The 16,831-nt window shown below is 49.8% G+C and overlaps 1 protein-coding gene across 4 annotated transcripts in view; it reads left to right on the top strand.

Moving 5' to 3' along the window:
* The window catches only part of Tox2 (TOX high mobility group box family member 2), a 121,991-nt gene extending 110,216 nt beyond the window's left edge, over positions 1-11,775 (top strand). For 2 of the 4 annotated variants that reach the window (XM_028769691.1, XM_028769693.1), the window contains exons 5-9: positions 1,665-1,892; positions 5,621-5,701; positions 6,315-6,707; positions 7,461-7,588; positions 9,215-9,803. In XM_028769691.1, coding sequence (XP_028625524.1) covers positions 1,665-1,892; positions 5,621-5,701; positions 6,315-6,707; positions 7,461-7,588; positions 9,215-9,281 — 897 coding nt within the window. In that variant the 3' untranslated portion in view covers positions 9,282-9,803. Of the gene's footprint in view, positions 1-1,664; positions 1,893-5,620; positions 5,702-6,314; positions 6,708-7,460; positions 7,589-9,014; positions 9,804-11,665 lie in introns of those variants that run through there. The other 2 variants (XR_003711707.1, XM_028769692.1) reach the window with 2 other exon arrangements.
* The last annotated feature ends 5,056 nt before the right edge of the window (positions 11,776-16,831 follow it).

The raw sequence follows: 16,831 nt of genomic DNA, 5'->3' as shown, positions 1-16,831 counted from the left end.
CACCCACCCCCCGAAAGAAAGAGAAGAAAGGGAGAAAGAGAGAAGAAGGGAGGGCGGCCGCGAGGGGGGAGGGAGGGAGGGAGAAATCGATCTATTTTCAGTCTTCACTTTGCCTCATCAAGGACTGACTGGTGAAAGCCTGCAGAGTCCCCCAGGGTCACTTGGAACAGAGCCAGCATGGCCACAGGCCCTGCCAGATTCCCTGCCTCTCAGACATGAGGTCTGAGTCTGTCCACTGGCCCAAGACCTGGCATCAGTTAGTCATGCTGCCTTTATCGCATTGGCACACAGAGGCACAGACTTCACTGTAGGATCCAGGCCCTGGTTCAAAGACCCCAGTACTTGGTTAGCCTAAGGAGCCCCACAAAGAATGACTGGTGTCTGTGAGACACATCTCAACCCCTCCCTATCCTGGAAACCCTAAATCAAGTGTGTCTGAGACCACAGATGGAGAATCTGTTTAGGAGGGTCCTCTGACAGGATGGCAGCTATGTTACCTTCCCCTCTTCCCGGCATCACAGGGTCCCAAGAGTAAAGCCATTGTCTAGAGTCTCAGCCGAAGTGCAGTGAAGGTGGCCTGTCCTTTTTAATCAGAGGCATTAGTTGGATATTGTTTTTGATCATGATGGAGGAGAGAAAAACATGGAGTTAGATCCTGGAAACAGGCCCCCAGCAGCCGGACATTCTTGTTCTTGCAGAGGGTCCATCCGGTGCACTTAAGACCACTTCATTGTCTAAAAGCAGAGCCCAAAAGGTCACTTCATTGTCTAAGAGTGTGGACACTTGGTTTCTTATTTTCATTTTGTGATACAGGGTCTCTTTATATTGCCCACAATGGCCTTAATCTCTCAATCCTCCTGCCTCAGCTTCCTGAGTACAACAATTACTGGCTTGCACCAACATGCCTGGCTTGGGGCCTCTGTTGACTTTATTATTCATTGTTGATCAGAAGACTTTGAAAGGCTGCAGAGACATGTTAACATGGGGAGAGGGGAGGTGCTAGTAAAACAGAAAAGCATTTGTTTAAGTTTTGAAATGATAGAAATACAGATGGTTTCTACCCTTAGGGAAAGGTAGAAACTCCCATAGTACTGCTTTTAGTACTGCTTGTATTGCTGTCCAGGGCACTGGCCGGCCTCACTGTAAGTTAGTGTTCTTAGCTCAATGGTCTCCAGGGACTGTCAAAATTCTCTGAATGGACATACATGTGGGTTACACTTCAGGCGCCACCCAGTATTCATGAGCATCTGTCTGTCTGTCTGTCTGTCTGTGTATACCTCTGGGTCCCTCTGACCCTGAGATCTGTGTCTCTTTGCTGTTCTTTGTGTCTGTCTCCTTTTATTTCTCCATCTATGTTCCTCTGTCTATTTCCATCAACATGTGTATGTGCATGCACTTGTCTGTCTGTTGTCTGTGTTCACGGGTTCATGTGTGTCTATCTGTGTGTATGTGTCTGTTGCCACCCTCCTCCAAGTGCATGACAATGTCGCCAAGCCGCCTAGGTATGAACCCCTTGCGGGCCAGCCCTGTTGCTGCTTGGGAGAGGACAGGACTGGTCTGAGGTAAGCTTCTGAGGAAGCCTAGCTTGGCCCAAGGTTAGCTAGGGCCCCATTAGTCGGGAGGCCCTTGATTTCTGTGGTTTACTGACTCCTCTCATCTGGCAGATGTCGGGAGAGAAGAGACCCTCAGCAGACCCAGGCAAAAAGGCCAAGAATCCAAAGAAGAAGAAGAAGAAGGACCCCAATGAGCCACAGAAGCCAGTGTCAGCGTACGCTCTCTTCTTCAGAGACACTCAGGCTGCCATTAAAGGGCAGAATCCCAGTGCCACCTTTGGGGATGTGTCCAAAATAGTGGCCTCCATGTGGGACAGCCTGGGAGAAGAGCAGAAACAGGTGAGCCTCGTTGTCCCTAACGTTGGTCCCTGGAACCAAGGGTGTAATGTCAGGCTCAGCCTCTGGGACTAGAGACTTCTGCAGGGAACTCTCTGCTTTGTTTGCTTGTCTGTAAGCTAGGGGACAGAGTTCCTTCCATCCCTGGTGACTTCCAGAGTACTGTGTATACTGCCTTCACTGGGCCCCTGCTTTTCCATCCACTAACCAGGAAATATCTCCATCCACATTCAGCAGTCTGTCAACTCTGACCTTTCTGCTCCACTGGCTGTGTGGTCTATCTGAAGACCTCCAGGTGTCAGGGAGCAGAACTAGCTCATGCAGTTGGAAATGTATTACCAGCTACTCACCTCAGACTGACTGACTACTTAACCACATTGAGCCGTTTTCTCCCTGTCTACTGACTACCATGTTTGGAGCGAGCCTAGACTGAGCACCATGGAGATCCCTCCTTCTGTCACCGCATTTCATACAACACTCCAGCGGGTCACTGTCTGTCTCAGTCAGGGTTTCTGTTCCTGCACAAACATCATGACCGAAAAGCAAGTTGAGGGGGAAAGGGTTTATTCAGCTTACACTTCCACATTGCTGTTCATCACCAAAGGAAGGCAGGACAGGAACTCACATAGGACAGGAACTTGGAGGCAGGAGCTGATGCAGCGGCCATGAAGGGATGTTACTTACTGGCTTGCTTCCCCTGGATTGCTCAGCTTGCTTTCTTATAGATCCTAGGACTACCAGCCCAGGGATGGCACTACCCACAGTGGTCTGGGTTCTCCCTCATTGATCACTAATTGAGAAAATGCCTTAAGCTGGACCTCCTGGAGGTATTTCCTTAAGGGAGGCTCCTTTCTCTGTGATAACTCCAGCTTGTGTCAAGTTGATACACACAACCACCCAGTACACCATCCATTGATAGGAAGAGGGGGAGGCAACAAGAGGCTAAGGACTCACTAAGGTCCTCATTGTAAGACTGGCATCAGGGTTTGTTCAGGCCTATGGATCCGGGAAAGTCAACAAGGATGCTGGGATAAGAGCTAGAAGCCCAATAAGCAGATTGGTAAGTGTAAAACCACAGCGGTGCCGTGGGTCATGGGGACGGAATGGGGTGTCTTAGTTAGGGTTTTATTTCTGTGAAAAGACACCATGACCACGGCAACACATACAAAGGCAAACATTTAGCTGGGGCTGGCTTATACTTTCAGAGGTTCAGTTCATTATCATCATGGTCGGAAACATGGCAGTGTGCAGGCAGACACAGTGCTTGGAGGAGCCGAGAGTTCTACATCTTGATCAGAAGGCAGCCAGGAACAGACAGGATTTTTTTTTTCATACTGTAGCTTGAGCATTTAAGGCTTCAAAGCCCTGACTCCCCGGTGATACACTTTCTCTAACAAGGCTATATGTTCCCCAATAAGGCCGTACCTCCTAATAGTGCCACTCCCTATGGTCCAAGCATTCAAATGCATGAGTCTATGGGGGCCAAACCTATTTAAACTATCACAGGGGTCAAAAAGAGAGGAAAGGACGCAGCCCTGGGATAGGCTCCTGTACATCTCCAAGGTGACACTGAAGGCTCATCTCCATGGGAGGAGACCCTTATGCTGAAGGCACTGTGCAGACAAGTCCAGGAAGGGAGTGACAAGCACATGATATTGAGACTTCAGGGGAGCCAAACGCTGATGGTGAGGGCTCCCACAGTGTGACAGAGCTAGAGAGGTGGACAGGGGCCAAGCAGGCCCTTGAGGACAGGAGTGAAGTACGTGCCATACAAGCAGAGGGAACCACTGACATGTTTGCACAGAGAGAGCCAGTTCAGGTGTAGGCAGGCAGGAAAGGTAACCCGGAAGTTCCTCATCTGGCAGGAGAGATCAGAGATCCGAGAACAGGCAGATTTGAAAGTGGAGGGTGTGGTGGGGACTCCTTGGGATTCTGACTTTGTGGTGGGGAGTGGAGATGCTGTCCACGGGTGTGAGAAGCACAGTACAGTAGCAAGCTGGAGCCAGAGACACGGATCACGGATGTGAGCGCGGTGCATCCTTTATCCTGTTTGGGTAGAGATTTTGTGGACTAGTCTAGGGCAGGTAGTTTAGCAGAGAGTCTAAGACCTGCTGGAGAGAGGCGAGACATGAGACAGCAGAAGACAGAAGACACTGTCAGACACTGTGGGAGACAGGAGCTCTGGAGCTAACATAGACCTTGTCTTTGACAACCCGTCTGAGCTACAAGGGTACTGGATGACCTCCAGCTTTATTAGCCATTGGTTGAGAGTGGCTCCAAGGGAGAATAATCCTCCCACATTTCTGGTCTTACTCATGTGGCAGATCAGGGTCTTAGTCTCTGTCCAGGACTTTGCTGCTGGCCTTGGATGCTGTGTGTGCTGCTGCTGCAGTAGGGAGAGCCAGGGACACTGACAGCTTCCACTCTGAGACCTTTGTCATTTTCTCATGCTGTGGGCTTGGCTGGGCTCAGCACGGTGGTTCATCCACTGCCCTTGATGAAAGATATCAATTCTTATGCAATCAGCTGCAACACACGGGGCAACTCTTCAAGAAGGTGGATCTGTCTGGATCTTGCATGTCATGATCCCACTGGCTAGCCCGGAATCTTAGCCACTGTTTCATTGCTGTGAAGAGACACTATGACCAAGGCAACTCCTATAAAAGAAAGTATTTCATTGAGGGCTTGCTTATAGTTGCAGAGGCTTAGTCTGTTATCATCATGGCAGAGAGCATGGGGGGCAGGCAGGCGTGGGGCTGCAGAAGTAACTGAGAAGTATATCCTGATCTGCAAGCAGAGGGGAGAGAGGGACACAGAGAGAGAGAGAGAGAGAGGCAGACAGACAGACAGACAGGACAGAGACAGACAGAGACAGAGAGAGAGATTGAGAAACAGAGGCAGAGAGACAGAGGCAGAGAGAGAGAGAGAGACAGAGACAGAGAGAGACAGAAGCAGAGAGAGACAGAGAGATAGAAACAGAGAGACAGAAACACAGAGAGACAGAGACAGCCATCCTGGGCCTGGCATGGGCTTTGGAAACCTTAGAGTGACACGCTCCTTCCAACCAGGGCCACGCCTTTTAATCCTTCTCAAATAACACCATTCCCTGGTGACTGTGCATTCAAGTATAGGAGCCTACAGAAGCCATTCTTATTCAAACCATCGTACCAGGCTAGTTCCCGGGCAGCCAGGGGCCACTCCAGAGTCTAAGCACTTTGCAAGTCTCCCGCATCAATTTATTCTTGTACCACTGGCCAAATAGTCTCAAGGCTGAGCCCCAAGTCATTGTGGTAGAGTTCTACTTAAAAGGCATGCACAGAGAGGCAGTGAAACACATGATGGCCATCCCTGCAGTCATGCAAACCTAGGTCTAATGCTAATATAGTAACAATTACAGCAAATTTGAGTAGGAGTGGGTTCATGCCAGAGTACAAACGGTGCAGGATTAGGGTACTGGCATGGTGCTCGGTCAAAGAGGGGCTTCTGGGTGACTTGTCTTTCCACTGCCACTTGTGCCAACATCATACTGAGGAACCAGAGTGTAGCCTGGCCTCTACACTCCCGGTGTGATGCTCTCAAAAGAGGTGGGCCAGTTAGCGACTGATCCAGCCTCTGATCCAACCACCTTCATCCATGCATGGCCCCGGAGCCCCTGCTTGTCATCCCCGCCTCTGCACTGAGGCTCCTCTGTGACGTTTTCTCCAGAGTTGCCCATGTCTCGGATCTTTCAGGCGTATAAGAGGAAGACCGAAGCTGCCAAGAAGGAGTACCTGAAAGCCTTGGCGGCCTACAGGGCTAGCCTCGTGTCCAAGGTAACACAATCCCCGGGCTAGCCTCATGTCCAAGGTAACACAATCCCCAGGCAAGGCCCCAATGAGAGGGATAGTGCAAAGGCCAGGACCGCTAGGAACAGTGGGTACCACAGACCTGAGACAACGAGTGGTACCTGTGCGTCACACCTGGGGAGCACCTCCAGCGTGTCAGGCTTTATGTGTAGCTCATTCCATTGACTTCCTTCAGCAGAAGGGCTAGCACGCAGGGGCCTCAGCAGTGAGTGTGGGATTGCCCATTTGAGTGGCTCTGCTGTCTTAACTCCTGACCGTGCCCACTGCCTCTCTCTGTTCACACCAGAAGCACAGAGGCAAAGTGTATTCCTGGAGGTTGTCACAGGGAAATAACACCCGGGTTGCGCTGTAAGGGGCCGTGCAAAGGGTGTTTACAACGCGGGGGGAACTGTCTGGGAGTCTGGGAGAGTCATTAACAACTGTCTGAAGACCTCTGCATAGTTACGGCTTATTAGTTTACATCCTGTCCCTTAGCATGACGTTGAGCCATCCAGAGGCCCTGCAGGCTTGCAGACCCACGGATGGGCAGTCCAGGTTCTAACTTATCCCTCGTTTATCCCTGGTTTCCATCTTCCTCCAGAGCCCCCCAGACCAAGGCGAGGCCAAGAACACTCAGGCAAACACACCAGCCAAAATGCTCCCACCCAAGCAGCCCATGTACGCCATGCCCGGCCTGGCTTCCTTCCTGACACCCTCCGACCTGCAGGCCTTTCGCAGTGGAGCCTCTCCCGCCAGCCTTGCCCGGACCCTGGGCTCCAAGGCCCTGCTGCCAGGGCTCAGCACCTCCCCCCCACCCCCCTCCTTCCCTCTCAGCCCCTCACTGCACCAGCAGCTGCCCCTGCCCCCCCACGCGCAGGGCACCCTCCTCAGCCCGCCTCTCAGCATGTCCCCAGCCCCGCAGCCTCCTGTCCTGCCTGCTCCCATGGCACTCCAGGTGCAGCTGGCGATGAGCCCCTCACCTCCAGGGCCACAGGTAAGCAGAACCAAGCAACAGCTTCCCATGACTGTGACTCTCACTAAAAGGGAAGGCAGCTGGGGAGTTCACATACCAGCCAGGTCACTCGATAGCTGTGCAACCTCTCTGAGACTCAGTTTCCAGTTCTTTGAAATGGATCCTAAAACACCTGCCTGGAGAGACAGTGGCTCTCAGGCAGTTGACTGATGGCTAAGCTAAGCCTTGTTCCAGAACCTTCTCTTAGCTGCCTACTTAAGCTTCTCAGCCCAAGCCACTGACACCACAGTGACCTCTGCCAGATTTCCCAACTCCTATCAATCTCCGAAGTCCTAGCCTCTAGTGATGGTTCCACAAATGTCTCCAAGACGTGCATGCAACCCAGTGACTCCATTTTACAGATTGGGAAACTGAGGCCCAGCAAAGGAAAGAACCTAAAGGCAAAGTCACCCCCCCCAACACACTCAGCTAAAACGGGTTGAATTTTTGTTTTCACTCTTTCTTTTTTTTTTCCTTTGTCACACTAGGGATGAATCCCAGAGGCTCACACCCACTAGGCAGGTACTCCATCGCTGAGACACACAATCAGCTCAGACTGAATGAATCATTCCAAAGATGCTTACTAGGAGGAAGCAGGAGGAGGCCGAGTAGCCATTCTGTGTGGGCCAAGGAAACGTCTCTGAAGTGTAGACACCCTCAGACACACAAAGACCATGCCAGCTGCCAGAGAGGCCTCCCCTCCTCTCTGCTCACCACCCTCTCCTTCCCTTGCAGGACTTCCCACACATCTCTGACTTCCCCAGTGGCTCTGGCTCCCGCTCACCTGGCCCATCCAACCCTTCCAGCAGTGGAGACTGGGATGGCAGTTACCCCAGTGGGGAACGCGGCCTTGGCACCTGCAGGTCAGTCCTCCCCAGACCCCCTTCGCTGTCCATTCCTGATAAGGGGCAGGGCTGGCCAGGAGGACAGGGAGACCCTGGGGTGGAGGGTGGGATGTGAAGTAGTCACCGTCAGCCCAGCCTGTGGATACTTAGAATACAGGAACATCACAGAGCAAAGCCAAGTCCTTGTGGGTGGGGGAGTGCAGCCAAGAGAGAAACTGAGGCTGGCCTTGGTTCGGGCCTTTTCTCCTATAGAGAGTGAGGTGTGGATGTTGAGCAAATGGTATCCACCTCCATCACCTGACAGTGTGTCCCCCATCTGTGGACACCAGCCTTTCAGCATGGGCTCCTCAGTTTGCCCAGCCTGCTAGTGCTCCTGGCACTGCATGGACCCTGCTCTGGCTTCCACTTCTGACCTTCTAGAGCAAGCCTTTGCAGGTGCACAGACTCGGGTGGGCAGCAACTCCCTTCATAACCAAGCTGGCACGGTCTTCCCTCCAGCCTTCCTCTTCCCAAGAGTCAGGGGCCCAGGAGGAATAGGTACGCTGTATGTGAACTTCCTAAGGCTAGCTCTTCTTCCCCCAGCAAGGATGTTGATCCACAACAGCCTATTCTAGTTTTTCATTTCTTGTTAAATGTGTAATCTTCCTATGTAGCTCAGGCTAGCTTTGAACTCACGATCCTCCTGCCTCATCCTCCCACAGGTAGGTGTCACCATATCTGGCTAGCCCCGTGCTATATTCTAAAGACAGAAAGGTGCCTGTCATTCTGTTTGACATGTACAAATGCTGATGTCGTGATTAAAAGCAGACAGGGTACGGTGCTTGGGATGTATCTCAGTTGGTAGAGTGTCTGCCTAGAATGCTTGAAGTCCTGGGTTTGATTCCCTAGAACCACCTAAACCTGTTGTGGTGACACATACCTAGAACCCCAGGACCTAGGCTGGAGGGTGGGATGTAAGCAGGAGAATCAAAAGTTCTAGGTCTGGGCTGGAGAGATGGCTCAGTGGTTAAGAGCGCTGACTGCACTTCCAGAGGTCCTGAGTTCAAATCCCAGCAACCACATGGTGGCTCACAACCATCTGTAATGAGATCTGATGCCCTCTTCTGGTGCTTCTGGTGTGTCTGAAGACAGCTACAGTGTATTCATATATAATAAATAAATAAATCTTAAAAAAGAAAAAAAAAAGTTCTAGGTCATCCTCAACTACATCTCAAGTTCAAGGCCAGCCTGAGATACATACACTTCTGTCTCCAAAAGCAAAATGACACAAAAGACATTAAGCAGATTTAAAAACTAGATGATCCCTAGTGGGAAGCCGAGATGGGTGTTTGGTTCTGCTTGGTGGGAACTCCCTCCTTCAACTTTAGAAGTACAGCTGATTAGAACGATCTTCACAGGGCCAGGGTGGGCTCCAGCAGCTGACAGCCCCTACTCTCTCCTGCAGCCTGCTCCCCAGGGATAAATCGCTCTACCTCACCTAATCCCGCCTCCCCTCCCTCCCTGAGGCTCTCCGGAGGGCACTGCTCCGAGCAGGAAGGGCTGACCACAGGAAAGAGGCCATGGCAGCAGGCAGGGTGACCGGCCAGCGAGAGCAGTGACACACCTATGCCCCAGAGCTGAGTCTCTCCCTCGACCTCCCACCAGACTCTGCAGAGGCAGCCCACCGCCCACCACCAGCCCAAAGAACCTGCAGGAACCTTCTGCCCGCTGACCTGCTTGCTCCAGGGTAGCTGTGGACCCCGCTCCTTGGCCTGCACACAGTCCCCTGCGTCTGGACTTCTGGCCCCAGCCCAAGCTCACCGGGCTGCCCCCTTCGAGGTTGCTTAGCAACAGACACCCACCCCCTGATGCTGGGCCAGCCACAGGTGTGCTCTCAGTGTACACAAAGATGCTGAAACTCATGCTGTGGGTTCCGTGTAAGTAGTTCACTGTTTTAGAACTGTGCTGAAGACATCTGTAAGATTATTTTGTGGGGAGAAAGAAAGTTTCCTTTAAGGTTAAAAATTTTTTTATAAGACCTTTGGCACATTTTTTTTTTAAGTTTTATCTTAAGGGAGACATGTGCACAAGCAACTGTCAAACTGATTCTACTCTGCACACAGAGAATGGGGAGTTTTAAGCCACACACAGGAGCATTCTTCTTCCTCTTCTTCCTCCTCCTCCTCTTCTTCCTCTTCTTCCTTTTTCCCTTCTTCCTTTTTCCCCTTCTTCCTCTTCATCTTCCTCTTTTCCCTTTCTTCTTCCTCTTCCTCTTCTTCCCCTCCCTCTTCTTCTTCCTCTTCCTCCTTTTCCTCTTCCTCCTCTTCTTTCTCTTTTTTGTTTCTGTTTTGCTCATAAATCCACCTATTTAAAATTTCCAGCGACGATTTCGGTTATCTATTTATGAAGAAAAACTGAGACTAGCAGTGTGGTTTCTCCTAACGTGTGTGTGGTTCAAGGTTTGGGTTTGGTTTAGGCTTTGGTTCTTGTTGTTCGCAGCTGTCTCCTGGCCCCTGCAATGTCTGTCCTGGTGCCCCCAGTGCTTCGCTCAGACCTCTTTGTAATAAAACTTCTGAAAAGTGGCAAGCAACCTGTGTCTCCCTGCACTTCTTCAGCCAGGCCTGATTACCCGCTTCCAGTGCCAGATAAGGAAATAACAAATAAAGGACATGGTGTACCATTGTCCCTGATGACATAGATACAAAAACTTGCAATAAAGTTTTTCAAATACAATTCAAGAACACATTAAGAGTTGGCAAGGCCAGGCGGTGGTGGCGCACACCTTTTATCCCAGCACTTGGGAGGCAGAGGCAGGAGGCAGAGGCAGGTGGATTTCTGAGTTCGAGGCCAGCCTGGCCTATAGAGTGAGTTCTAGGACATCCAGGGCTACACAGAGTGACCCTGTCTCGAAAAACAAAACAAAACAAAAAAAAAAAGAGTTGGCAAGATGCAAGTTGTCCTCTGACCTCCACACACCAATAAATATAATTACATTATAACTTTAGAGGAACCCCTCATTTACATTCTCCTAGAACCTCTCATTCTCCCTGTGGGCCATGCCCTTCATCCAGATGATGCCAGTAGGTGCAGCCTTGCTGAGAGCAGTTTCCTCTCCAGAGGGCATGTTGTATTCCTCCTTGTAAAGATAGAGAGGAAAGAGAGGAAAACCCAATCTAACTAAATAAATCACCACACAGTCGAATGAGCTCGGCCCCTCAGCCTGGAGCACAAACCTTTCTTGAAACTACAGTTTCCTTTCTGTGTAGAACTCATTGGTGCCATGGTAATGACTTCTATAGTTGAATAACCTCTCTTGCTTTTACAAGACACCACTAGACCAATGAAGACAGTCCCAAACCAGCAGAGCCTGGGGCCAGCAGAATCCAGCAAGGCGTGTACCCCCGTCATGGATATGCCTGGCTCTTGGGATTGTTGCAAGCATTTGCATGCCTGGGCTGGCCTCTTGGGTACCGACTGTCTTTGTCCATTTGAGCCACCGTAGCAGAGTACATAGATGGACTTACCACCAAAGGCGTCTTTGCTCACAGCTGTGCAGGCTGTTAAGGCCAAGATGCCAGGGAGGGCCAACTTCACAGTCACAGACACCTGTCACGTGCCTTCACATGGCAGAGGTCCAGCCAACCATTTTGGGTCTCTTAGGACACAAATCCCAACAATGAGGGCTTCATCTCTAGACCTAATGGTCTTCCACAACCTCCAAATTCTGTGACATTGGAGACTGAGATTCAAATATAATAAATAAATCTTGGAGGCAGGGATATGGGGGACAGGCAAGCAGCACGGAATAGAGTAAGTGTTGTTGATGTCCCCCAGGTCTCCTTTATTGGCCACATCCCTCCCCGGCTCAGGAATGTCAACTGTTCCCACTCATAGTGACACTTTGTCCAAGCAAGGGTATCCCCAGAGCTGCCCACAGCTAATGCCTCAGCCAATGGAGAAGCCCCATTGTGGAGGCACCTTGAGCAAGGTTGCACCATCCTGGCCCTTCCTTAGCTGCTGGCCTACTGTCCCATTCCTCCCTCCCTCTAAGACCCCAACTCAGCCACTCAGAATGTCAACCAGAACCTACACCTGAGGTCCTGTGTCTTCCTACAGAAGCAGACTCGGGATGCCACCTGAGTTCATGGTCACAGTAGGAATACATCCAGAATGTCTACGCTACAGTTGTTTCTGCACATACAAATCTCAGCCTGTGAACACCAGCCCAAACCTCCACCCACTGGCTGCCTCCACCTCAGGAAGTGGCGTCCACTGCAGCCCACTCTGTTCTACAGTGATCATGGCCACACCCCATGGAGCTCCCAGTTGCCCTGTGGTCTGCATCTCACAGCCGTGGCATGAGCCAGGGGCTCCCACAGCTACGGCACCATCCACTGCCAGGGCCAATCTGTGGCTTGGACCTTAGAGCCATAGCCTGTCATTGAGAATGCCTTGAACTACTGCAGACAGCCCACCCCCACTGTTCCAAGGGGTGAGCTCCTTTCCCAGAGCTAGCCTCCTGCTTGAAGCCCTCTGTTTACTCCTCCCCACAGCCTGGAGGAGACTCCAGCAGGAGACAATTACTTCTGCTATCCTCCTTCCTCCACAAGAAGGCAGGACAGGCCCTGAGATGGTCCAGTGACGTCTTCCTTCTGAAGGAACATAGACGATTCTCTGCATCAGCATGTGGGCAACATGCGTGGAGAATGTTCAGAGTTCACAATACTCAAACTCAATCTGCTCATTCATCAGGATGTGAAACTTAGAGCCCCCACCCCGCCTGTCCCCACTGAGCCCCAGGGACACCAGTCGGAAAGGGATACTGATTTTGCTTCTAGTGGCTTCAGGAAACACGAACATTAACTAATTATAAACTTGTAACCTTATATACTAAGTCACGTATACAGAAAATTAAAAATAGCAACCCATGTGCCTGGTGCCAAAAGGAGAACCAGGGGTTTATAGAGATGCCAGTCCAGCTGAGATCTCCATGATTTCTTTGGGGAGGCGGCATTCAAGGTGTGGCCAAACCAGAGGTTAGGATTGGGTGGTGATGGGATTTGGTTACAGTTGGGTTTGGACCAGGCTTAAAGCTGGAGTAGGGGTGGGATTTGAGGTTGGAGTGGGGTTGGATTTTATAGGGAGTATGGTTGTTTTAGGGTTGGGGGTGGTATGGATGGGGTTGGCCCAGCAATGGGTTTGTGTGACTGGTGTTGGAGTTAGTGCTGGGGGCTAATTAGTTAGGAAGTTTGTTGGGGCCAGGGTTAGGTTCGATCTAAGGTACTGTTAGGATTGATACTTGACTCCAACCTGCTGGGTTCCCAATTCCCAACCCCCAGCCTGCCTACGCTCAGTGACGTGGTTTCTCATCCGGGAGTCCACATTGCTACAGGAGACTGGTCTGGAGCAGGTCAGTTACTCTCTGTTGAGATATGGCACCTGCACTCCACCCTGGGCCTCTGCACTGTCTTCCTGGTCCAGGCCTTCACTAGCTGTATGGTGTCTGGTGTGAGAGCAGAGGTGTTAGGAGATGAATAAAGTGCCGACGTGTTTTCCATGTGTGTCTTCTGATCATCATGACGACACAGGACTTCAGGGTATCTCTGGAATCCTTGTTTACTGCGCATTTCTCCAGATTCCTTCCCCAAAGCTTGTGAATCCCACCAGTACCATTGTCCATGGAACCAAAGTGAATGTGTGTGAATGTGTGTGAATTGTGTGTGTACATGTGAGTGTGTGGGCATGAGTGTATGTGTGAGTGTATGCAAGTATGAATGTGTGTGCAAGTGTGTGACTGTGTGTGCAAGCATATGTGTGAGTGTGTGCAAGTGTATGTATGATGTATGTGTGTATATGTGTGCGTATGTGTGTACGTGTGAGTGTATGAGTGTGTGAGTGCATGAGTGTGTGAGTATATGTGTGAGTGTGAGTATATGTGTGAGTGTATGTATATGTGTGTATGGGTGTGTGAGTGTGTTTGTGCATGTGTGTGAGTATATGTGTATTTGTGTGTATGTGAGTGTGTGAGAGCATATGTGTGTGAGTGTATTCATGAGTATGTATGTGTGAGTATATGTGAGTGTGTGTATGTGTGAGTGTGTGTATTTGTGAGTGTGTGTATGTGTGATTTTATGTGTGTGTGAGCATATATGTGAGTGTGTATGTGTGTATGTGTTGGTGTGTGAGTATATGGGTGTATGAGTGTGTGTATGTGTGTGTGTACATGCCCAGCTGGCATGTGTGCATTTGTATATAACACTATATCTGTGTGATGTGCATGTTTGTGTGTGAGCATTGTGTGTATATGGTATTCATAGTAGTGCATGTATATGGCTGGTCTCATGTGTGATATCATGCACAGCACCCAAATATCACACAAGTACATGCTCCCACAAGTACACCAAACCCACACATGGATGCATCAGACACAGAACACAGAGCTCATGAATGCATCACATACCAAGTGCACACGTGGCACAATGTATGTTTTCCACATGCAGACACCATGCAAAAGCAAAGTCACGCTCTTAAACATGTATACGTACACAGTATATATGCACATACTGCGTACATAGACACGCCACCCACAAATGGTTCCTATATACACGTACACCAGACACAGAAGGTATCTTGCACACCTCTCTCCATCACATACATGCTACTCATACTACACAGTCTGCATCCTGGCTCACATGTTAATTCCTGCATTTGCTAACATGCAAATGCTCTGCTCCTGAAAGGTGGAAAGAACTTACATGCAAAAGGACCAGCTAGTGCTCCTAACTGCCCGGTCATCTTGCCACATCTGAGATTATTCAGTTCTGCTTTATGTCCAACATTAATTAGCTCAAGGTCTCTAGGTGCTGGAGGTCAGCCGTTCAGAGTGAGAGGCAGTGGGTGTTCCCACCATGGGTGACGGCTGTGGGCTTGACCTTCCAGGGGAAATTAAGAATGTTCCAGAAAACCATTAGGAGAGAGGTCTGGGCATGGTGGACTAGGAATACCTTGTGCACTGCCAGCATGTCCTCCACACAACTGGACACACACTAACACACACACTCACACACACAGTCAAATATACACACTCACACATACACACTCACACATACACTCACACACATAGACACACTCACACATAGACACCTACACACTTCACACATACATAAACACATACACACTCACACATACACTGTCACACGCATTCACACATGCCCACACACACATTCACACACACACACATATACTCACACACTCACAATACACTCATACACTCATGCGCACACACTCACACAAACATACTCACATGTACACACACAACTCACACACATTCACACACACTCACACACATTCACTTTGGTTCCATGGACGACGGAACTGGTGGGATTCACAAGCTTTGGGGAAGGAATCTGGAGAAATGCGCAGTAAACAAGGATTCCAGAGATACCCTGAAGTCCTGTGTCGTCATGATGATCAGAAGACACACACACCATAAGCAAGAATGGCAGGCAGCAGCCCTGCTGTAATCTGGAGGTGAGGAGAGGCCCCTTACAAGATTTAACAGATAGCTGGGCAGTGGTGGTGCACACCTTTATCCCACAACTTGGAAGGCAGAGGCAGGTGGATATCTGTGAGGTCAAGGACAGCGTGGTCTCCAGAGTGAGTCCCAGGACACCCAGGGCTACATAGTGAGACTCTGACGATCTCCAAAAGATCAATATTAAAGATTACGATTGGTTTTCCTTTTTTTAAAAAAAAAAAAGAATTTTACCTTTTAAACACTTGCATGTATGTTGCGTGAGTGCAGACTTGCTAACATAGTAGTCTGGGTGCTGAGAGGCATAACTCTGATGAACAGCCTAAGAGCCTTAAGAACACATAGGCCCTGCACCCTGAGCCGTTTCTCCAGCCCCTTGGTCTTCTTTCACTTGTCCATGATTTTTCCTTCGTATAGTGAGCTTGTATACAATTTAATAATATACAACAGATAATTTTGTTGGTTTAATTTTGATGTATTTGTTAATTTTATGTATATGAATGTTCTACTTGGGGCTGGAGAGATGGCTCAGTGGTTAAGAGCACTGACTGCACTTCCAGAGGTCCTGAGTTCAAATCCCAGCAACCACATGGTGGCTCACAACCATCTGTAATGAGATCTGATGCCCTCTTCTGGTATGTCTGAAGACAGCTACAGTGTATTCATATATAATAAATAAATCTTTTAAAAAAAAAAGAATGTTCTACTTGCATGTATGTTTGTATACTATACGCATGATTAGTGCCTTCAGAGGTCAGAAGAAGGCATGGGTCCCCTGGAACTGGAGCTGTGCAGACCATTATAAGCCTCCACGTAGGTACTGGGATTCGAACCTGGGTCCTTTGCATGAACAAGTGCTCCTAACCTCTGAGCTATCTCTCCAGCTCCAGTTGTTTTTTGTTTTGGTGTTTGTTTGTTTGTTTGTTTTGAAACAGTGTCTCAATATGTACAGAACACACTATGTAGACCAGACCAGCATCAAACTCACGGGGATCTACCTGCCTCTGCTTCCCTGGCGCTGGGATTAGAGTGTGTGCCACCACACCTGGCAGCTGTTTTACACTGGATTAATTTATGTTTCCATACATTGTCATGGTATGTAGAGCCCTGTCCCCCCTCCTCGGCCCTGCTCCTCTTCTTTTTTTTCCTCTTCTCTTCTTCCCACTCGCCCCACCCCCTTCCCTCCCTTGTTCCGTTTCTACCTTTATGCCACATATCCATACATGATGTTATGTAGCTATATGAAGTACAGGAACCCCAAATGAGAGAAAACAACTGCTTTGTGTCATGCTGAAACTGGCTTCAGTCACTTAACATAATTGTGTTCACCTGTATGCATTTTCCTACAAACACGGTGGCTCCTTGGTCACAGGTATTGCCGAAGCTCCCTCTGTTATGAGCAAAGCCCTGTGCTTTCTCCCCTGCTGGGTCCTCTTTTCTGGCTTTGCCTCTGGCCCTTTGTTATTCTCACATCTCTGTTGTGGTGGAGCACGTGACCCAGTAGCTGTCTTATATTTTCAGTTGTGAGCCCAGCATTTAACAGCTGAGCCATCTCCCCAGCCGTCCAGTAGCTCTCAAAAGACTCTCTATACACAAGACCCCTTGTCTCCGTGTAGGTGGCCTCCATGATGTGCTGGAATCCTTGACCAGCATGAGATGATCCTTTCCCTTCTCATATCCCCTTTGTTGTCCCTGCCTCTCTGTCCCATTCACTGTCATGGTGGCTTCTCGAAGCCAGCCCCCTGCAC

The sequence above is a fragment of the Grammomys surdaster genome, unplaced genomic scaffold, assembly GCF_004785775.1.
Source record: "Grammomys surdaster isolate TR1022 unplaced genomic scaffold, NIH_TR_1.0 193, whole genome shotgun sequence".
NCBI lineage: Eukaryota > Metazoa > Chordata > Mammalia > Rodentia > Muridae > Grammomys > Grammomys surdaster.
This window is presented reverse-complemented; position numbering and strand designations above follow the sequence as displayed.